General features: G+C 37.5%; 2 protein-coding genes across 3 annotated transcripts; one reads left to right on the top strand and one right to left on the bottom strand.

Moving 5' to 3' along the window:
- The first annotated feature begins 5,136 nt into the window (after positions 1-5,136).
- Positions 5,137-22,121, top strand: LOC110840457 (uncharacterized). Its single transcript, XM_087345562.1, has 4 exons — positions 5,137-5,289; positions 6,727-7,063; positions 17,809-18,052; positions 19,814-22,121. The coding sequence occupies exons 2-4, from the start codon at positions 6,728-6,730 to the stop codon at positions 19,927-19,929; spliced, it is 696 nt and encodes a 231-aa protein (XP_087201688.1). The 5' UTR covers positions 5,137-5,289; position 6,727; the 3' UTR covers positions 19,930-22,121.
- On the bottom strand, positions 17,294-21,933 carry LOC147874397 (ferric reductase 1-like). 2 transcript variants are annotated; one of them, XM_087345580.1, is made up of 3 exons: positions 21,804-21,933; positions 20,555-20,716; positions 17,294-17,764 (listed from the first exon to the last, which is right to left on the bottom strand). In XM_087345580.1, exons 1-3 carry the CDS (start codon positions 21,837-21,839, stop codon positions 17,753-17,755), a joined length of 210 nt encoding a protein of 69 aa, XP_087201706.1. In that variant the 5' UTR covers positions 21,840-21,933; the 3' UTR covers positions 17,294-17,752. The 2 variants fall into 2 exon arrangements, with proteins under 2 accessions (XP_087201706.1, XP_087201705.1); XM_087345579.1 differs by lacking the exon at positions 17,294-17,764 and adding an exon at positions 18,195-18,893.
- Positions 22,122-23,372: the final 1,251 nt, after the last annotated feature.

Below are 23,372 nucleotides of genomic sequence, written 5' to 3'. Positions count from 1 at the left end.
ACCATACATTTCATTACATTACATTCAGCTACCACAGACCCATCTTAAGCGTAACTAATTCAAGTTAAATAAGCAAAGTCTTAATCAAACTTTACTCAATTGTAAAGCGGGTATAAAGGAAATATTTAGAATAAAGCAAATATGTAAACTTCCTTTCCGTATAGACGTATTTACGTCAAATTCTCCGGAACCATGGTTCCACTGTCAATTATTTTGTTCTGATTGATTGGTTTGAATACAGCTAATTTGGAACGCCGAAGTCGTCTCCTTCCCTATCCTTTCCTTCTTTTTTTTCAAGGATCCGACAGCTTAATGTTTGATCGTTAAACGTTTTCCTTGAACTATTAAATCTGAATAACAAACTGTCACGAACTCACTTGAGATAACATGCAGCCATAATAAGAAATGTTACTAATTGAACCACATACATTGTATATATCGGAAATGAAACTAATCAAATCTTATGTATTTTCGTCCGATAAATTCGAAAATGATAATAAAAAAACTTAGTTAGTTCGCGATTTGAAGATATTTTGTACTTTGTAAAATATCAACAATAAATTTGTCCATATGATATGCAAAAGTTTAAAAATTTTCGTCTACTTTATGGACGTTGTCTTTTGGCCTTTCTTCTGTATTTTACCTCAGGGGCATCTCTTACCACCGACCAGAGGTAATCAGCTGTCGTTTATGCGCTCCATTTCCCCTGATAAGGACTTTCAAGTGTGGAAATATCTTGGTGAAATTGTTCGCCATGTTCATTATTAACCGATGCAAGATTATCAGTCGAAATGTTCAAATTAGAGTTGAGGAAATGCATTTTAAGAGATATATTGCACCCCATCTTACTGTATGCTTTCAACAATTTGTCTAATAGTTCCTTATAGTTTAGGGCCCTGTTATTTCCAAGAAAATTCCTAACAAGTGACTTGAAGGATTCCCATGCAATTTTCTACTCCCCCGTCAAAATGTCGACAAAATATTCATCAACAATCAGGCTTCTTATTTGGGGGAACCTACGAAAACTCCATCTTTGATTTTAGCTTCTTTTAGTCAGGGAAATTTGTGAAAGAGGCACCTAAAGGCTTCTCCATTTCGATCCATTTCTTTTACAAAATTTTTCATCAGACCCAATTTAATGTGCAAGTGGTTCACGGACAATATTTTTATGGGGCAAAGGACGAATGGCTGGGGGGGTGTTTGGATAGATGAAAGCATGTTTTTTCTTAATGTTTATGCCGATGACAGGAGTGGAGTCGTTTACATGGTTAAGCGGTTCCCGCCACACCAGGGGCACAGCGAAGGGCTCAGATTGCATTTCTCCTTTTAGCCACTCGCGTAGATTTGTAGAACACCTCGGACAGCAAATATGGGGTGCTCGTGCCATGTCCGTGCCACCCACTTTGCAACCAAAATAAAGGTGATTCGCTCTTTTAACGATGGGGGTCGAGTTTGGTTTTTGTGATTTAAAAGTCACTTCTCCACAGATATAACAAAAGTTGTTAGGATTATTGACACATCTACGCGACATTTTGTATATTTCAGTGTTACAAATTTCTCATTTAAGTACTCACAACGACGTTTTTGCTGTTTACTACATACGAATTCTAAGACGAAGTGAAACACAAACTCCGCAACCCACAAAACACTTGTTTGCCAAACAGAACCACAAGGACAACTGAACCAATTTATTAAACATCCCTTGACTAGACCTGCATGAAACAACAAAACCTTCTCCACCCTTGTACAGGCTGTTTCTGAAGTAAGTAGTCCGTTACAATTCTGAAAATTACGAAAATTGAGCGAAACAGCTTGGTATGAATATCTTCGAAATGGGAAACAATCATACAAAATGAATGTTATTCTCGTGTTTAGCAGCTCAAAATTAGTAAAAATGGGTTAGTTTCATCACCGATATATTTTGGCTGTTATTGCTCAGTAATAAAACGGAATGAGAGTCTAATTTGTAATGTTTATTACTTTGTCAATCAATGCAATTCTTGGGCATAAATGATTTTATGGGTGAATTGTTACGGAACAAATAAACGATATACGACCGCAAGATTAGTGCTGTTTCATGTCGTGCAAGTCGCAACGTGACACCGAATCAGTGCATATTCGGGTGACCAGTCACCACATGTGTCCCCCGTTGTGAAAATAAAGATTTCCATTGGACGATTTGAACCTTGGAACTCTTAGGTCGGAAGCTAGATGCTAACCGCAGAATATGTTGTACAAAACAAAGTTGTCAGTGGAACCATGGTTCCGGAGAATTAGACGTAAATACGTCTATACGGAAAGGAAGTTTATATATTGGCTTTATTCTAAATATTTCCTTTATACATGCTTTACAATTGAGATAAGTTTGATTAAGACTTTGATTATTCAACTTCAATTTTTTATTTTTATTTGTAGTGTTCTGTCTGCCGACAGGTCCATATGAACAGGATCCTTCCATCCTTTTCTTGGACTGGGACCTGTTCATGTACGTTCTTGACAGATGATCCAGAAGTGATTTGCCATTGCCTTCTTCTGTGTGTGAATGGAGTAATTGTTGGGATGCCACGGAGAAACCGGGGAAGCCCCCGGAGGAAAACTCCGTGTTGCCTAGACCACGGCCTTGCCCAACACAAGTTACGCTTAAAATGGGTGTGTGATAGCTGAATGTAATGTAAAGTAATGTAAGGTAATAAAATGAAATGTTTTATAAGTAACAATAATGCCGAGTAAACAGATGACGTTTCCAAGGTAACATAACAATGCAGTTACACTTTTTCGTTTCACTTTTTGCCGAATGACACTGACCCTTCCATATAGACGTATTTACGTCAAAAAATTATTTCCCATCTTCTGACGTAAATACGTCTATATGGAAGGGTCGGTGTCATTCCGCAAAAAAGTGACAGGAAAATGTGTAAGATCCGATAACAATGGTTACCTGGGGAACGTCGTCTTTACTCGGCATTGTTGTTACCTAGAAAACTTAACCATACATTTCATTACATTACATTCAGCTACCACAGACCCATCTTAAGCGTAACTAATTCAAGTTAAATAAGCAAAGTCTTAATCAAACTTTACTCAATTGTAAAGCGGGTATAAAGGAAATATTTAGAATAAAGCAAATATGTAAACTTCCTTTCCGTATAGACGTATTTACGTCAAATTCTCCGGAACCATGGTTCCACTGTCAATTATTTTGTTCTGATTGATTGGTTTGAATACAGCTAATTTGGAACGCCGAAGTCGTCTCCTTCCCTATCCTTTCCTTCTTTTTTTTCAAGGATCCGACAGCTTAATGTTTGATCGTTAAACGTTTTCCTTGAACTATTAAATCTGAATAACAAACTGTCACGAACTCACTTGAGATAACATGCAGCCATAATAAGAAATGTTACTAATTGAACCACATACATTGTATATATCGGAAATGAAACTAATCAAATCTTATGTATTTTCGTCCGATAAATTCGAAAATGATAATAAAAAAACTTAGTTAGTTCGCGATTTGAAGATATTTTGTACTTTGTAAAATATCAACAATAAATTTGTCCATATGATATGCAAAAGTTTAAAAATTTTCGTCTACTTTATGGACGTTGTCTTTTGGCCTTTCTTCTGTATTTTACCTCAGGGGCATCTCTTACCACCGACCAGAGGTAATCAGCTGTCGTTTATGCGCTCCATTTCCCCTGATAAGGACTTTCAAGTGTGGAAATATCTTGGTGAAATTGTTCGCCATGTTCATTATTAACCGATGCAAGATTATCAGTCGAAATGTTCAAATTAGAGTTGAGGAAATGCATTTTAAGAGATATATTGCACCCCATCTTACTGTATGCTTTCAACAATTTGTCTAATAGTTCCTTATAGTTTAGGGCCCTGTTATTTCCAAGAAAATTCCTAACAAGTGACTTGAAGGATTCCCATGCAATTTTCTACTCCCCCGTCAAAATGTCGACAAAATATTCATCAACAATCAGGCTTCTTATTTGGGGGAACCTACGAAAACTCCATCTTTGATTTTAGCTTCTTTTAGTCAGGGAAATTTGTGAAAGAGGCACCTAAAGGCTTCTCCATTTCGATCCATTCCTTTTACAAAATTTTTCATCAGACCCAATTTAATGTGCAAGTGGTTCACGGACAATATTTTTATGGGGCAAAGGACGAATGGCTGGGGGGGTGTTTGGATAGATGAAAGCATGTTTTTTCTTAATGTTTATGCCGATGACAGGAGTGGAGTCGTTTACATGGTTAAGCGGTTCCCGCCACACCAGGGGCACAGCGAAGGGCTCAGATTGCATTTCTCCTTTTAGCCACTCGCGTAGATTTGTAGAACACCTCGGGCAGCAAATATGGGGTGCTCGTGCCATGTCCGTGCCACCCACTTTGCAACCAAAATAAAGGTGATTCGCTCTTTTAACGATGGGGGTCGAGTTTGGTTTTTGTGATTTAAAAGTCACTTCTCCACAGATATAACAAAAGTTGTTAGGATTATTGACACATCTTTGCGACATTTTGTATATTTCAGTGTTACAAATTTCTCATTTAAGTACTCACAACGACGTTTTTGCTGTTTACTACATAAGAATTCTAAGACGAAATGAAACACAAACTCCGCAACCCACAAAACACTTGTTTGCCAAACAGAACCACAAGGACAACTGAACCAATTTATTAAACATCCCTTGACTAGACCTGCAGGAAATAACAAAACCTGCTCCACCCTTGTACAGGCTGTTTCTGAAGTAAGTAGTCCGTTACAAATCTGAAAATTACGAAAATTGAGCGAAACAGCTTGGTATGAAAATCTTCGAAATGCGAAACAATCATACAAAATGAATGTCATTCTCGTGTTTAGCAGCTCAAAATTAGTAAAAATGGGTTAGTTTCATCACCGATATATTTTGGCTGTTATAGCTTAGTAATAAAACGGAATGAAAGTCGAATTTGTAAAGTTTATTACTTTGTCAATCAATGCAATTCTTGGGCATAAATGATTTTATGGGTGAATTGTTACGGAACAAATAAACGATATACGACCGCAAGATTAGTGCTGTTTCATGTCGTGCAAGTCGCAACTTGACACCGATTCAGTGCATATTCTGGTGACCAGTCACCACGTGTGTCCCCCCGTTGTGGAAATAAAGATTTCCATCGGACGAATGTAACATAAAAGAAAAAAAGACTGTGTAACCATAAAAGTTAGGACTTTCTTAAGTCAAGTGCTCAATGCAAATGGTGGATTAGTGTAGTGAGAATTCACGAGAGCAGAAGGCGATTTGTTACGTATGTACTGCAATTTCTTTGTCCTATTTAGTGTAAGTCTGTGTTTGTTCTTTACTCCCTGGTGAAGAATCTGAAGGGCGTAAGTTGTAATCTCAGCACTTTCAAAGATTTTGAAAGAATGATATTAAATCTTAGGGTGTATGTAACCGCTCATCAATGACTTTACTGGTTTATTTTAATATTATACTTGTAAGAAATCCAACTTTTATGTGCTATGTCATGAAGTTTTGTATTAGCCACTCATTGTCCTGCTTTCGTTTGTTAGTTTATGATTCCTTTGTATTTCATTTATATTCTGTAATATTGTAAGCTTGGGATCGGAAATGGCCAGTCGATTCTAGGCGGTATAGCGGGACCTGAGGTTCGTGGGAACGCAGAGTTTTGGGAATTTATCAGCCTTTGAATTCTTCTGTGCAGGAATTATCTGTTTTTAGCCTAAGTGGGTTTTGCCGCGCGTTAGCGATGGCCTTTAGAATAAGAATGTGGCAGAGATCCTGATCGTCCTTGTTTAAAGGAAGAAACCACGACGTTTCGGAAACTGGCCCTGGTTCCGTCTTCAGGTTAGAGGTACCTACTCAGTTGGGTCTCCATCACTGAAGACGGAAAAAGAGCCACTATCCGAAACGTACCCCCAAAGTTGTTGGTGTATAATTCAAGTTATACATAGTATATAATCTACATCCAAAATAAATTAAATAATTTACTGATTGTTCAGTATTATTATAAAATAATATATATATTTTTTAAATTTCGCGTACCCCCTAAATTGTCTTCGCGTTCCCCAGGTTGAAACCACTGCTGTAAAATATCTATTTTCTGTACTGTTTTGCCTAACGGTGTTGTACATGCGTAATGCGACATTCATTTGTATCAGCATCTCAGACACTTTAAATGAAAGGGAAATATAAGGAAGAAAGTTATTCTGTAAAATGCACTTCCACTCCAATAAACATCACCGTCAAACATAACTCACCACATACTGCATGCCATGTATAAGCCTTCAAAAAGGGTCCTACCATTAGACACCCTGAGAATGGCAGCTGAATTATTTGCCGAAACGTTTGGATAATTCTTAGCATTTCACGTGACCCATCCTCGAAAATCGAAGTTACAAAAAAACTCTCCTTTGTTGTTTTCCCCACACGTATCTTGTCCTTAATCTTCCAGTGCTTCGATATTTTTATTTCGAATATAATTTTTGATACCATTTGTGTGGTTTTATGCAATTTATCGATAGAGTTTCATCATTGTTCATCCTCTGAAACAAATCAATCAACAAACCAATCATTGAAATTTTAGTCTGTAAGTAAAACAAGGTACTTTTCACTAAATATTAAAATAAACCAATGGCTACTTTCCTACGAATATGTTTTGATTTTGTGATTTTTCTTTGCTTTCAATCATTTCCGGCCTTCTGATTGAATTATTTTGTTACAGAATGACAGTTTTATCATTCCTTCCATTCCTGCTGCTGACATTTGCATTGGTGACATTATGTAATGGCTCAGAAGACTACCTAGCTAAATATCTAAGAAGATTTTGTCAAACTTTATCTCTACATTACTATGGTATACCTCAATATGCTGTGACTGCCAGCCAACTTACCGATCCTCCCGATGCGAAACTAAAGGTTATGTTGACATCAACTACAGGAATACCTATCAGGGGTTTTGTAATGCAAGCACGCAAGTCAGAAGATAGTGACTCTGCATTTGGCAAGTTCTTTGATGTACCATCCTACAACGAGTATGTCACCTGTGGAAGTATCCAAAATGTGAGTATATTAATGTTTCTGTGATGAATATTTAATGTTCATGAATACAAAAATAAAACAACAAAATTGCACTAAACAACTTGGCATCTACTGGGAAGAAAACAGGAATTAACTCAAATGACCCTTATCAGGTGAGATTTCAGGTTCCCACAGTGCCAGATATGAAGATGGCTGTATTCTGGAATGTTGGTCAGTATCAGACTAGATTGCACAGTATCCCAGAAGACAGTCATCTTCAATATTTATCAACTTAGATTCTTGGTTCTGTCGTCACACTGCATTTGGTACCCTAACCAATAAATGACGTTGACTGTAGCGTCGTAAGCATGTCTGATTCTGTAACCAGAACTGGATGTCTTAAGTTGTTTGGTATCATATCTGGTTCAGTCTGATGGCCTGTACAAAGTGGAAACATCTTAGAAAGAAGAAGAAGGAAACCTGAGGCACTGTGCAGACTGCAGAGAGCTAATTGCATTTCATGTCCTAACCAGTACATGGTGCGGTAACCTATTTGGTAAAGGTTATGGATGGACTGCAGAGTTCCGTGTTATTTGGTACTCTAACTGGTGCTAAAGTGTTGGTACTCGCATGTAGTAGCCCATGCTAAATTATGATAATTCTTTTAAACAAAATATGTTTGTGTAAGTTTAGCGCATGGAAATTTGTCTGCACAGTGGATTATAAATTCTGTGCACAAACTAGTGACACTGACTACTGCAGAATGATTTGAGAAATGAAGTTCAAACTTACTCCCAGTAAACAGATTTAAATAAACTTTTGATCAAATTCAGATGTAGTTTCAATGTACAAGCAAATTAATGAATGTGGCACAGACTACTATTTGTAGGTAATTTGTGACCTATTTAAAAGGATACTAATTAATGAACACATTATTGTGCAACACAAGTTTACTAAATTAATAACACGCAATTTATGCTGCTTTCATGATTCTCAGGACACTCTTATACATACAGAATGGTCAGTACGATACAGCCTGGAGTTTAAGTGGGAATCAATACAACATTATGAGGGTCCCGTAATATTTGTGTAACTGGAATACATCAATAGCATATATTTAAATTAGATAATTGTTTTCTTTTGGGGACGGAATGAACACATCCCTCTACAACATGTAACCTTGTAGAAGTTGATCAACATTTCTATGAGGACCTCTGAAATGGTGGTCAACTTCTACAAGACTATGTAGTTCAAGGTTTCACCTAAATTTGATTTATTTCACTTGATGTCATTAACAGAACCAATTGTCAGCCGTGCCATATTAGCACCTTTAAAGGGTTGTAAAATTCTGCGTGCTGTAGAGGAGAGTCATTATTGTGGATCTGATAGTTGCTTACCTGATCAAGGAATTTTCTTCCTTTTATGAAAACCAAAGATGCATTATTGTGTTTACATCACATCCTAGTTCTTTGACATCTACTTTAATATTTGACCATCTGTACCTTGGTCTACCAACTGATATGTTTCTCTCCTGCTTTCTAACCAATATTTTGTATGCATTTTTAAACTTCCACGTGTTTGCTACATTTCTGATGCTTCACTCTACTTGCCCACTTTAATAATTTTTGATTAAGACAACAAATTATGATGCTCATTATTACAAATTTTTGCCAAACTTTTCAGCTAAAATATTTTGCTGAGTACCCTGTTCCCATACAACCTTAATTTATGTTCTTCCTTTAGAGTGTGAGACACAAGTTTGAGAAAATTAAGAAACGTAAGGCATTTTGATCTTCAGATTTTAGACAATAGACAGGAAGATGAAAGATTCTGACAGTGGCATTACCCAAATATAGTGTGCTTTTAATTTCTTTTTGATGTGGTATAGTTTCATTACCGTTGTTCTCAAATAATGCATTACATTTGCATAACTCAAAACTGTTAATGCGAGAATTAGAGGCAACCCTATAGAATGGTTATTATATGATAAAGTTTAATGCATGACTTTCAACTCAATAAATACACTTGTTTCAGAATAAGGGATCTGAAACCATTAAATTTTATTGAATTAAGAAATTTGCATCTGATTTTGAAAATTGTCCATAATATAATGTAAAAAAAAATTTAAGACTACAAAATCATAACATTAAAACTATGTGTTGTATACGGAAAAAAAGTATCCTTATATAATAACAAGCTAATAAGCTTGGACAAGGCACAATACATGGAATAACTGAGAGGTTCATGGGATCACCATAAAAGAAAAAGTATAAGCGCCAAGAAATGTCTAAACATGATTCAGCAATACCCAATAAGAATCCATAGAACATATAAAAACTGGGTACAGTGGTCTAACACTAAGAATATATAAAAAATAATAATAATGTAGTTAATCAAATCCGTCAATTTGAGTGAGAAAAAATATTTTAAAGAATTAGATATACCATGGTAAATTCCTGTATGTTCTTGGAACAGTGTTAAATGTCAACGACATCACCGCCTATAAACCCATCATACACATCAGACCAGATATTACACATTTAGAGAAGAGATGGAAAACTTCATACTTAATTGACATCTCAGTACCAAATATACTTAATATACAAAAAGGTACAAAAAATAATAGAGAATCATATGCATTCAGCAGAAGAAATTCAGAATATTTGCTGAAAAGATTATTGTGATGCCAGTCATCATTTCTTTGACTTAAGTCATCTTCCAGCATAGAACATCTATAATTAAATACAGAGGTGCACATTCTGTTATAGAAGTCAGACAACTACAGTAGTCTGCAGATTTTTAATTATTTATAACTGGAATACGCATATGCAATTGTTTGACCCAGATATGTTAATTATATTTAATTATCAGTATAAAATTTATAAAATAAGCGTGCAATGACAGTAACAATGAAAAGAATATTGATAACAAGACTAAGTTGTTGTTATTCATATTATTTAGTGTGGTTTGTTGGTAACACTGTATTTCTTAATATGTAGTGCTACTGTCGCGCAAGACTACTCCACTTTCTGGGAAGGTGTGAAGTCTGCCCCTCTATGGATCACCAAAGCGCAGTGGGCAATAGTTCAGAGTCAACTGTCACCCCACCTCCAGTTCCTAAGACTCCATGCAAATCATGTTTCATAAACTTACACAGTACAAGGTACAATTAAAGACACTTTCATGTCATAGGCAATTATTTTTTGTAATTATTGAATGTGTCATTGAGATTCTTACAAAATTATTTTGTGGCGTTCTAGTTTCTCAGAAGTTTAGTTTCTTTCTAAAGACATTTTCAGATGTTGGAAGTCCAAAAATATTATCACAGGTGATATTTGGAGTTTGGCCTCTGTGCCGTAACGCCACACCATACGACCTTCATTGTTACAAGCAGATATAATTATAGCAACTGAATTCTGTGGTTTCAGGTGTGGAAGATAATTATACCAATTGAAAGTGCTTAGTATATCTGAGAATTGCTTTGTAAGATAGTAAATCAAATTATTCACATTTCTTTTTATCACAATACGTTTGACAGTTTTGTGTTAATATCTTCAGGGAATGCATTACCTCTCCTAACCCATTCATATGACTTGCCTTATGAGACTGAAACATAATGGCAACTGTTTCTCCTTTTTATGGGATAAACCCATTGCTTGGCGCTGCGTTGGTTGGAGACATTTTCAATTTAAGTTTGCCACTTTTCTTGTTTTTACACCAATATTGGTGGTTGACAAAATGTGGCGCTAGCAGGGTTTGAGTGCCCTTTATAGCTTTGTATGAAATAATATTATAAAATCTGATGTTCAGGACTGTGTTAATAAGGTTGGGAGTATTTTAGGATAAACAATCTTTGAACTTTATATAGCATCATTGAATAATTTAAACAATAAAGAGTACTGTTATGTAAATACTATTTAAGATTGTGGATATGCTGACAGTGACCAGTTATGGGCTGTACATAGGTATAATTCACTGTCTGTTTCTTGCACAGGCTTGCACAGCTTTATTATTATTATTATTTATTATTGACTGCAAATGGGTTTATACCCGGTGGCAGTGTCCTACAATAACTTACAAAACAATGAGACAGAACAGAACAATGAGATACATCAACACAATGAGACAGAACAAAACAATAAACAAAAGGACACAACAAAAACAATAAGACACAATAAACAATGAGATACATCAACACAAAGACAGAACAAAACAATAAACAAAAGGACACAACAAAAACAATATGACACCCAAACAATGGGATACATCAACACAATGAGACACAACAAAACAATAAACAAAGGACACAACAAAAACAATAAGACACAATAAACAATGAGATACATCAACACAGAGACAGAACAAAACAATAAACAAAAGGACACAACAAAAACAATATGACACACAAACAATGGGATACATCAACACAATGAGACACAACAAAACAATAAACAAAGGACACAACAAAAACCATAAGACACAACATACAATGAGATACATCAACACAGAGACAGAACAAAACAATAAAAAAGGACACAACAAAAACAACACATCCCACTCAAAATCAACCAACTCATAAATTACAAAACCATCCAACCTCAAGTACTTAACTTAAAAAAAAGAACTTAATACCACCTAGACATAAGACAATAACTGTAATGTATTACAAACGTCATGAACTGATGCACTCACACAACAATACAATGAGACACAACAATACAACATACCACACTCAAAATAAAACATCTGACACACAATAAAAAAACACACATCCACTAATTAATCACAATACTTAAGAGTGGAATATAAAGTCCGCTCTCAGTACATGAAAATTTTATCCCAAAGAACTACAGCCCTTCATCACTTGGAGACTAAGACACTTCACTTCACTTATCACCATTTATTCCCAACTTAATAACCCTTAGCTTGTAACTACTTTTCTGACCCTCTTTCTAAAGGTGCCTAATTTACAGGGGAAAGACTCTAGCACGCCTGGAGGTAATTGGTTCCAGCTTCTTATGGTCCTATTTACAAAGGAATATTTGCCTACATCCGTTCTTTGTTTCCTAGTCCTAATTTTCCGAGTATGATCGTCCCTGCCCAGGTAGCATGGCTTTAATAATCTATCCTCTATCATTTTCCAAGCCCGGCCCCCCGTGTATGCTTTGAAAAGGGCGCACATTCGGGCTATCAATCTACGCTGTGCCAATGTTTCCCAACCAGATTCGTTCGTGAAATTAGCAAATTTAGCCGCTCTCTTCTGCACCCGATTTAGTGCTCTTACCTGTCCTTCCCTGTAAGGGTCCCAACACACAGCTCCATATTCAAGTATCGGTCTCACTAGCGACGTATAAGCTAAACGTTTCGTATTGTTATTTCCCTTTTTTAGTATACGCATTACGAAATGGAGAGCCTTCCATGCTTTAATTAGTGTATAATTCACATGATCTGCCCAGCTCAGATCACTGCGAATAAGTATTCCTAAGTACTTAAAGCTATTTGCCTCTGGAATTAATTGATCCCCAAAAAAGTAACTCAGCTTATCCTTCACCCTAGCTCTATTGAAGCTGACTGCTTTACTTTTACCTGGATTTATCTTCATTTCATTTTCTACCGCCCATTCCCATAATCTATTCATATCTGTCTGTAACTTATCAATGTCACTACTATCCATTATTTTCCTGTATACTATACAATCATCAGCGAAAAGCCGTATATTTGAATCAATGTTTTTCCAAATATCATTAACATAAGCTAGGAATAGCAAGGGACCTAATACGCTCCCTTGCGGCACTCCTGACGTTACCCTGACTTCATGAGATAGCTGTCCTTCCACTCTTACTCTTTGCGAACGTCCTAAGAGAAATTCCTTTACCCATAACACTACCCTCAAGTCCACACCGGTTGCAGCAATTTTTGTAATCAGTCTATCGTGTGGGACTAAATCGAATGCCTTTGAGAAATCTATTATAACCGCATCAGTCCTGATTCCCTCGTCCAATGAATCAGCAACATCTTGACAAACCGTGACTACTTGACTTTCGCATGAGTACCCTGGTCTAAACCCATGTTGACCCTCATATAACCACTCACTCCTTTCCCAGACTTGCCTTAGATACCCTGCTATAACGTGCTCCATTTGCTTGCAAACCACCGAGGTTAAACTGACCGGTCTATAGTTCCCAATCTTGCCACTTGCCACTTGCTACTCAGACTTCATGGGGCATTGATGATTGGAGCTTGGATTGGTGCTGCAGGCAGTGGAATTTTGCTAGCGCGTTACTTTAAGCAGACCTGGGCTGGAAGCCGGAATTGTGGAAAAGATCAGTGGTTTGCTGTAAGTTGTTCGTTGTAGTATCAGGTCCAGATGTTGGGAACATTTGATTCTAGTCTTGATGCCTGTCTGGTGTTGGGTCTTCAGGATCTTTGTTTTTGTATCCAGTTGAATTTGTTTAGATTTGACACACTTCGGCTTTTCGTTTGATAATTTTTTCTATATATTTTTGATTTTATATATTTGTTTTTGGTGGAGTTTTCACATTAATTAATAAGTTTAATTTAAAATAATTTACCTTCATTATGTGCTACGTTTACCTATACTCCCTACAAATAGCAGATGGATCCGTTCTTAAGAAATCAAAAAGTGACATCCCTTTTTTATTAACAATTTTTGGTATTGGTTTCTGAATTAAGATTTGCGTGCAATGACATCAGAGGAGTGATTTTGTTCAAAAGGCAGTTTGCATGATGTTATACCGCATAGTCTGGTAAAAGTGTGCCAACATTTCAGATAAACTTGCTGCCTCTATCTTCAGAGTGATGGAGCAGCAAACCCTTTCTGAAACATCAGTAAACTTCTACCTGAGTACATGTTGCAAGAATCCAGAAGACAGCCTGCTTCATATTTGGTGTGTGAAAACACAAAATCTCACTTAATTCACTTATGTTTAATATGAAGCAGGGTGATTTGAATTTTATATTTATCACCTATAAGAGAAGACAGTTTACCATATATAAGTGATCTTTATCAGTGACTTATTAACCAGTTAGTTTTCCAGTTGGTTTGTGACACATGTCTGTGCACCAGTAATTGGGCTGCTAGCTTGCCCAGCTTATTGTTGATGTAGTACAATGAACAACAAGGATAAGCCTTTAGCTGTTACAAGGAGTAAGATTAGTGTTTTCTGATTTTTACTGCTTACAGCTGTCAGTGATGTAACAAACCAGAATGTTTTTGGGAGTTTTACATGAAATTCATCACATTTCCTTACTGTGAACAACTTAAGTACCTACCTAATTAGTTCTCTGGTACATAGTCTTCCTTCAAATATTTCAGTTTCTCAGTTGGTCAAGAAATGTTTCTTATCTGTAGTGTAGCATTCTGGTGTGTTATGTTGAATCTTGGCTTTTACGCCCATCACTTTTAACACACTCTGTTCATCTGAATAACATTTTTTGAACCATTGTGGCCATCATCGGTTTCAATTCCCTGCTTCTGTGTCATTGCACTATGAATCTTCTCCACAATTGTCCAGAAATAATAACTTTATACTAAAACATTAATAAATTTATTAATTCATTTAAAATTTAAAATTCTAAAATGATTAACAAAATGTTTTTAATTGTTTTTAGCACAGCCTGGTAAGTATCAGTGTATTTTCTCTGAGTTGTTTGTTTTATGGCGTGTTGTTGTGAAATGATGGGTGTATCAGTGACCACTTTAGTTTGAAACATTTTGTTAAAGGGAACAGACAGTGAACAGAGTGTGAAAAGCGACTGGCAGAAAAACCAAGAAATGTTTTTATTTTATGGAACAAAGAATATCACCACATTGAAAGAGCATGCCATTTGAACCAACCCTCATTTCATTCCACACCTTCACACTGAATCTTGTGGTCAAATGTCTACCTGGAGACAACTATCCTGACTGAGATTTGTTGTTGTTTTAACTACTTCCAAACAAATGCTGGTACAATGCATAAAATGTGCCACAGTCACTTCCTTTCATATTTTTCCAAATCATTGTTCACTTATCCCAGCATATTTCAGCAGATTACCACAGCCTATTTCTTTAGGCAGTTTTGGTTTAAATTAAAGTCTGGCCATTTTTCCATTGCAAATGTTTATGTAAGGAGTTAAATGTATCTTCTGAGTGTGCTGGCACTCCCGCATGTGCATATGTCTTAATTTGTTTTCAGCTTCAGCAAGGTGCTAACTTGTCCATATCCTACATTTTGATCAAGGGATTTATAGCAAAAACCAGCCAAGTCACATTTCATGGCATAGTTCCCCAATTGGAATATTTCTTCTTTGTAAGATTTAGGGTTTTCTCACCGGTGAGTATGAAGATATCTGTAGTCAGGGTTGATGTGCTGTGTAGACTGACATAGCGCAGGAACCCAGAAGACAGAAATCTTCATACGTCTTCTTCTCTGTTCATTTGGACAACATACCAGTCAGATGCGTGACTCTGGATATTGGATCTTCCGTCATATCACAGCTAAGTAACATAGACTACCCATTGGCTATACATAGATTCAATTGGAATACTTCTTCTTTGTAAGATTTAAGGTTTTCACACCGGTGAGTATGAAGATTTCTGTCTTCTGGTTTGCTGCGCTGTGTAGTCTGGTCGATGTTAACCAACGTTTCAGAGGTCATACTGCCTCCATAATCAGGGCGATGAGTATGAAGATTTCTGTCTTCTGGGTTGTTACGCTGTGTAGTCTGGTCGATATTAACCAACGTTTCAGAGGTCATACTGCCTCCGTCATCAGTACGAGATTTGGGGTTTTCACAGCGGTGAGTTTGAAGACTTCTGTCTTATGGGTTGTTGCGCTGTGTAGTCTGGTCGATGTTTACCGACGTTTCAGAGGTCATACTGCCTCCGTCATCAGGGCGATGAGTATGAAGATTTCTGTCTTCTGGGTTGTTGCGCTGTGTAGTCTAGTCGATGTTTACCGACGTTTCAGAGGTCATACTTCCTCCATCATCGGGGCGATGAGTATGAAGATTTCTGTCTTCTGGGTTGTTGCGCTGTGTAGTCTGGTCGATGTTTAACAACTTTCAGAGGTCATACTTCCTCCATCATCGGGGCTATGAGTATGAAGATTTCTGTCTTCTGGGTAGTTGCGCTGTGTAGTCTGGTCGATGTTTACCAACTTTCAGAGGTCATACTGCCTCCGTCATCAGGGCGATGAGTATGAAGATTTCTGTCTTTTGGGCTCTTGCGCTGTGTAGTCTGGTCGATGTTTACCAACGTTTCAGAGGTCATACTGCCTCCGTCATCAGGGCGACGAATATGAAGATTTCTGTCTTCTGGGTTGTTGCGCTGTGTAGTCTGGTCGATGTTTACCAACTTTCAGAGGTCATACTGCCTCCGTCATCAGGGCGATGAGTATGAAGATTTCTGTCTTCCGGGTTGTTGCGCTGTGTAGTCTGGTCGATGGTTACCGACGTTTCAGAGGTCATACTGCCTCCGTCATCAGGGCGATGAGTATGAAGATTTCTGTATTTTGGGTTGTTGCGCTGTGTATTCTGACCAACGCAGCAACGCAGCAACCCAGAATACAGAAATCTTCTTACGTCTTCTTCTCTGTTCATTTCAGATGCGTGACTCTGGATATTGGACATTCTGTCATATCACAGATATATGACATATTCTACCCATTGGTTGTGCATAGATACAAATGGATTTGAGGGAAGAGATTTTCACATTTTGTAGGAAATATCACTGCATGTCAGCAAGCTTCTAACACTTTGGTTTTCAAGTTCAAGTACAGATATTAGCAGGTCACAGAGACTATCTGCCACCAAATTTATACTTGTACAAAATTTAGTGAACAAAATCAAAATAACATAACTGCACTCATTGCAAGTATTTTAAGGACAAATCTCATAATCCAGAAATTATAAATAATTCATAAATCCCCAATTTGATTAATACCTATTCTGCAACAGTCTGTGTAGTGAAGTGCATGTATTTTGTGAGTGGTGCAACAGCACTCTGAAAGAATTGCCACCTGTAAAGTACAAAGTTCATTGTCATTATTTTACCTTACATTTCCTTCACCTCCTGTATTACTTTTGAGCAATCCCAACTGTAGGTAAATCCTTGTGATTTCTCATTTGCTGTGTTGCTTGAGGCAAGAATATTTGCAAGTTGCGATCCAAGCAGTGGACCTACAAGCCCTACATCCTTCTTGCCTTCATTCAATATTGTTTGTATAGTTTGTGTTCAATGTGCAAATTTAACATATACGTAGGTCATGTCCCAAATTCTATATTTTACATTTTTATCTCTTTCAAGTTCTTTTACAATGAGAATCTGAGCATGGTGCAGCTTGATTAGGTACAATGTGTTGCTCTAAAAGCTGAGTTATTAGCAGCATTGTTAAATAAACCACAAGTAAAACATACCTTCATACCTTATCACTGTAAGTTCGTTGTACTATTATCATTCCATCTAGGTCCCCAAGTGATCTCTTTCTATCAGATATTCTGTAACTATTTCTCATTTCCAATGTGCCCGTTACATATACTGAGCTTGTAATTATATGAACCCAAATTTTGGTAGTCATTTTTCCTCCAAACTAAACTTAATGGTTATGTTGCCACGACTCAGTTCTTCTAGAATTAAGTAGTGATTTTTCTCTGCTCTGGATGTAGCCTGTACACTTCCGTAACTTGATTTCCATGCAATGTGCTGTGTGAAGATGAGATTGGAAATATCTAAAGGAAGATCTGGAAATAGTCAAATTCAAAGAATATTGTGAATTTCATTTCAGTGGCATCGAATGTTCATGTTGTTGACATGGGGACTGACAGTGGCTGCCTTCGTTCTGATCTTCCTCGAATTGAAAGACTGGTCTGCCGAGGACAATCCACATGCAATTCTTGGATGTGCAACAACAGCACAAGCATTTGTGCAACCATTTGGAGCAGCTTTCCGACCACATCCCGATTCAAGACGCCGACCCACGTTCGACTGGCTGCATTGGCTTGTTGGCAATGTGGCACATATTCTTGGCAGTAAGTACAAGACTCTTATTTGATCCAAAAATAAATGTTGTTAGTTGGTGCAATAGCGAATCTAGGAAACTTTGCATGTTGGATGGGAACAATCTGCATGATTGTTTATTTGTCAATTGGTAGAATGATTTGTGAATGATAAATTGAAAAGAATTTGGAAGGAAGTGATTATGGTCTGTTTTAAGGTACTATCCTGACATTTGACTGGAGGGACTGAGAAAAATCATGAGAGGCCTTTGAATGATCTGAGATATGAATGTGACGCAGGACTAATATTCAGTCATGATGTTTGGTAATAATTTGAACATTATCAAGCTTTATTGGCTGTTGATCATGGCTTATGCACAGTCGAGCTGGCTGTTTGATACAGTGCTATACAATGAACACCAGAGTCCTGTAATATGGAACTCCAAATCCCATATTCTCATATTAAAAATGTTAATTGAGATAGAGATGTACATTATATTCACAAGCATACTAACTGACAGAGTATAAATATGATCTTGCAGTTGTTTACTAAGTTGTTAATCAACTTATTCTGGTAAATATTTTTGTTCACTTCAAAGATACTATTTTCTGCTTGTATTAGTAATGCAGGTAGGCCCCGCTTTACAACGCTTCATGTTACGCTGTTTTACATTAACGCCCTTTTAAAATAATGAAAAATTAAGAAAATAAAATAAAATAGGAAAACTCAAGCGTAAATGCAGCACAAGAAGTGGGTACCTAGACGGTGCTAATGTCGGCGTCAGTTGCTTTGTCCTCGTCTGCCAGACTTCGTCTTTAATTTTGATGAAACGGGACAGTACTGGAAGATGATGCAAGGTAGGACGTACATAACCTATGAAGAGAGGTTGCCCCTGGTTTTAAGGCTTCAAAAGATCGACTTACATTACTTCTGGGTGGTATTGCATCAGACACGTTAAAGCCGATGTTGGTGCACCATTCAGAGAATCAACGTAAAATGAGGGGCACTGTGAAGACTCTACTTCCTGTTCTCTGGCGCTCTAATAAGAAGGCCCATCCCATTATTGCCGACCCATTACGCCACTGTCAGAGTACATCAACAAGGGACCAGACAGTGGTGTATTTTATTCTATCCAAAAATATTATTTACTGCTCATAATTATAAAATAACCACAAATATTTAATATAAAAACACTTATTTTAAATCTTACGGTTCAATTTTAGTACTGAAGGAACCTATCTCATTTAAACACAATGTAATTCCTCCTCAATTTACGTCGCTTCAGCTAACGACCCTGAGGAGGTGCAACGTAACCCTGGCAAAAATCGGGTCCCACCTGTATATATGTATTTAATATTGTTTCTTTATTTTAATTTCTTTCTGCAACTGTTATGTGCTGAGTCCACAAGTGGCACAACACGACACAAAATTCCATTGAACTGAGTATTCTGAGATCATTCCCCACTCTAAGCAAAGTCTCTCTGGGCCCATGTTTACGTCCTTTCGTCACATCTCAAGGAATTCTGGTTGTTTATCTGATAATTCAAGGTCAGAACCAACTCCCGGTTATTTAAATTTCTAAAAAAAATGGGCACACACGCATTCATATCTGAAATTCTCTCTTAATATATACGATATTTCTCTTATTCCTGATTATGAATATAACCTATTCTATGTGTACTCTTGCTTCAAAGCTAAATTAATATTGTAATGTAAATCATGAAACATTTGAGTCCAAGCGGACAAATTTTGGACATGTTATAGTCCTAAGATAACTGTCTTCTGGGTTGCAGCACTGTCCGGTCTGGTAGAAGTTTGCCAATGCTTCACTGGTCCTTGCTGCCTCAATCATCACCAACCTGATGACGTCAGGCAATTGTCAAAAGAATTTTGTTGGTTGGTTCTCTAAGGTTTGAACCCAGAGAGGAAGGGGCCGTTAAGGCTGAAGGTCTCTGTGGCTTGGAGGGGAGATCACTTCAGCTGATGGTCTCCGTGATCGGGGGTGGCGGGCAGTGTCCCTATTAAGTTATACCCCGGCATTCGCCTTACAACGGAGGAAACGCTCGGAAAACATCGGTCAGGGTACCTGTTCACTTTGCGACCAAAATTACCCCTTTTATACTGCAAGCTCTCTTATGCTTGGATAGTCAAATTTTCCCAAAAGGAAATGTAACATCAACTCCTATTGGTGTGGCTCCACGTTCAGTTCGAAGGACCTCCCCTTTCGCACCGATCCTCAGGATCTCTGCCACATTCTTATTCTAAAGGCCATCGCTAACGCATGGCAAAACCCACTTAGGCTAGAAACAGATAATTCCTACACAGAAGAATTCCAAGGCTGATAAATTCCCAAAACTCTGCGTTCCCACGAACCTCAGGTCCCGCTATACCGCCTAGAACCGAAGTGTGTCAAATCCAAACAAATTCAACTGAATACAAAAACAAAGATCCTGAAGACCCAACACCAGACAGGCATCAAGACTAGAATCAAATGTTCCCAACATCTGGACCTGATACTACAACGAACAACTTACAGCAAACCACTGATCTTTTCCACAATTCCGGCTTCCAGCCGAGGTCTGCTTAAAGTAACGCGCTAGCAAAATTCCAATGCCTGCAGCACCAATCCAAGCTCCAATCATGAATGCCCCATGAAGTCTGAGTAGCAAGTGGCAAGATCCGACAGCTGTGCAAGCCTGTGCAAGAAACAAAGAGACAGTGAATTATACCTATGTACAGCCCATAACTGGTCACTGTCAGCATATCCACAATCTTAAATAGTATTTACATAACAGTACTCTTTATTGTTTAAATTATTCATTGATGCTATATAAAGTTCAAAGATTGTTTATCCTACGGGCTGGACGACCGGGGTTCGATCCCCGACGGGGGCAGAGGATTTTTCCTCTAGCCTTTGCGTCCAGACCGGCTCTGGGGCCCACCCAGCCTCCTATACAATGGGTACCGGGGTCCTTCCCGGGGGTAAAGCCGGCCGGGGCGTGATGCTGACCACTCACCCCCATCTAGTGCCGAGGTCAAGGAAGAGAGGAGCTATACCTCCTCTCACCCCAAACGCCTACATGGCGTATAGTGGGACAAACTTTACTTTTTACTCCCAACCTTATTAACACAGTCCTAAACATCAAATTTTATAATATTATTTCATACAAAGTTATAAAGGGGCACTCAAACCCTGCTAGCGCCACATTTTGTCAACCACCAATATTGGTGTCAAAACAAGAAAAGTGGCAAACTTAAATTGAAAATGTCTCCAACCAACGCAGCGCCAAGCAATGGGTTTATCCCATAAAAAGGAGAAACAGTTTCCATTATGTTTCAGTCTCATAAGGCAAGTCATATGAATGGGTTAGGAGAGGTAATGCATTCCCTGAAGATATTAACACAAAACTGTCAAACTTATTGTGATAAAAAGAAATGTGAATAATTTGATTTACTATCTTACAAAGCAGTTCTCTGATATACTAAGCACTTTCAATTGGTATAATTATCTTCCACACTGGAAACCAGAGAATTCAGATGCTATAATTATATCTGCTTGTAACAATGAAGGTCGTATGGTGTGGCGTTATGGCACAGAGGCCACACTCCAAATATCACCTGTGATAATATTTTTGGACTTCCAACATCTGAAAATGTCTTTAGAAAGAAACTAAACTTCTGAGAAACTAGAACGCCACAAAATAATTTTGTAAGAATCTCAATGACACATTCAATAATTACAAAAAATAATTGCCTATGACATGAAAGTGTCTTTAATTGTACCTTGTACTGTGTAAGTTTATGAAACATGATTTGCATGGAGTCGTAGGAACTGGAGGTGGGGTGACAGTTGACTCTGAACTATTGCCCACTGCGCGTTTGGTAATCCATAGAGGGGCAGACTTCACACCTTCCCAGAAAGTGGAGTAGTCTTGCGCGACAGTAGCACTACATATTAAGAAATACAGTGTTACCAACAAACCACACTAAATAATATGAATAACAACAACTTAGTCTTGTTATCAATATTCTTTTCATTGTTACTGTCATTGCACGCTTATTTTATAAATTTTATACTGATAATTAAATATAATTAACATATCTGGGTCAAACAATTGCATATGCATATTCCAGTTATAAATAATTAAAAACAAGAAATGACGTCATCAAGAATGTCAACTTATATTTATTTATACTCGGCATTGTTGTGGAACACAACAATGCCGAGTAAACAAATAATGCTTCACTACAAAAACTATCAAGCCGGTCGCATGATCTCTGCTCCAGAAGCAGCACGTCGCATTCTTGAATATTGAATGACAGTTGGCCTAAAACATCAGGAAAGTGAAAGAAAACGTTATCAACTATTTCAATTATCAACTCTAACAACTCCAACAAGGTAAACTGATACTCATTCCATATATTACGATTAAGAAAGTTTTATGAAAACTGACTTTATGATTACGAAAGTAATATGAAAAGTGACGTTTGATCGATATTAAGACGAAGATTTGCTAGGGTGGGGCTGGACGTAAAAAGTTGACTGAACAAGAACTGTTGGCCTCTGAACAGCGACGTAAAGAAATAAAACATCAGTCCTACTTAAATAAAGAAAAGCGAAGGGGGAATTACTTGCAAGGTTGGGGTTGGACGTAGATAGTTGACTAACCGGGAACAGTTGGCCTCTGAACAGCGATGTAAAGAAGTAAAATATCAGATTACAGGAAGCGCTCTGAAAGGATTAGTCGTTGTCGTCAAAAAATGACGTCATCAACAATATCACCTTATATTTGTTTATACTAGAGCAGGGCGCTCCTTTCGGAGCTCCTAGGGGGGATTGTTCAAATTTGTAAAACGCAACCAACCTTGGTTAGTCGCAAAGGGGAGTTAGTTTAGTGTTTCATTCAAGTGTTTTTTTTAACCCCTGAGTAAGAAACAAAACTAACCCCTCTCCCCCGAATAGGGGATTTAAACACTTTACCAACCTTCCGAAGGGGATTGGTTGCGTTTTAAAATCTTGAGTAAGACACTAAACTAACCCCCGTGTATAAACAAATATAAGGTGATATTGTTGATGACGTCATTTTTTGACGACAACGATGGCTAATCCTTTCGGAGCGCTTCCTGTAATCTAATATTTTACTTCTTTACGTCGCTGATCAGAGGCCAACAGTTCTTAGTTGGTCAACTATCTACGTCCAACCCCACTCTTGCAAATCTTCTTTTTTTCTCTCTTCATTTTTGGTTGAATAGTTCTGATGTTTTAGTTCTTTACGTCGCTGTTCAGAGGCCATCTGTTCTTGATCAGTCAACTTTCTACGTCCAGCAACTCCATTGCTAATCTTCGTCTGT

The sequence above is a fragment of the Zootermopsis nevadensis genome, unplaced genomic scaffold (assembly GCF_977971745.1).
Source record: "Zootermopsis nevadensis isolate Lab colony 2312 unplaced genomic scaffold, Znev_1.0 Znev_ptg000009l, whole genome shotgun sequence".
Classification (NCBI taxonomy): domain Eukaryota; kingdom Metazoa; phylum Arthropoda; class Insecta; order Blattodea; family Termopsidae; genus Zootermopsis; species Zootermopsis nevadensis.
This window is presented reverse-complemented; position numbering and strand designations above follow the sequence as displayed.

What these genes read in the sequence shown, in the direction of transcription:
- LOC110840457 (XM_087345562.1), top strand. Translation starts at nt 6,728, where the DNA reads ATGACAGTTTTATCATTCCTTCCATTCCTGCTGCTGACATTTGCATTG. An exon ending in CCTGTGGAAGTATCCAAAAT is followed by an intron (nt 7,064 to 17,808) that starts GTGAGTATATTA and finishes ATTTCATTTCAG; the next exon opens with TGGCATCGAATGTTCATGTT. An exon ending in TGTGGCACATATTCTTGGCA is followed by an intron (nt 18,053 to 19,813) that starts GTAAGTACAAGA and finishes TCTGGGTTGCAG; the next exon opens with CACTGTCCGGTCTGGTAGAA.
- LOC147874397 (XM_087345579.1), bottom strand. Translation starts at nt 21,839, where the DNA reads ATGCAAATCATGTTTCATAAACTTACACAGTACAAG. An exon ending in ATAAACTTACACAGTACAAG is followed by an intron (nt 20,717 to 21,803) that starts GTACAATTAAAG and finishes TTTCTTGCACAG; the next exon opens with GCTTGCACAGCTGTCGGATC. An exon ending in GAAAAGATCAGTGGTTTGCT is followed by an intron (nt 18,894 to 20,554) that starts GTAAGTTGTTCG and finishes CTCTCTTCATAG; the next exon opens with GTTATGTACGTCCTACCTTG.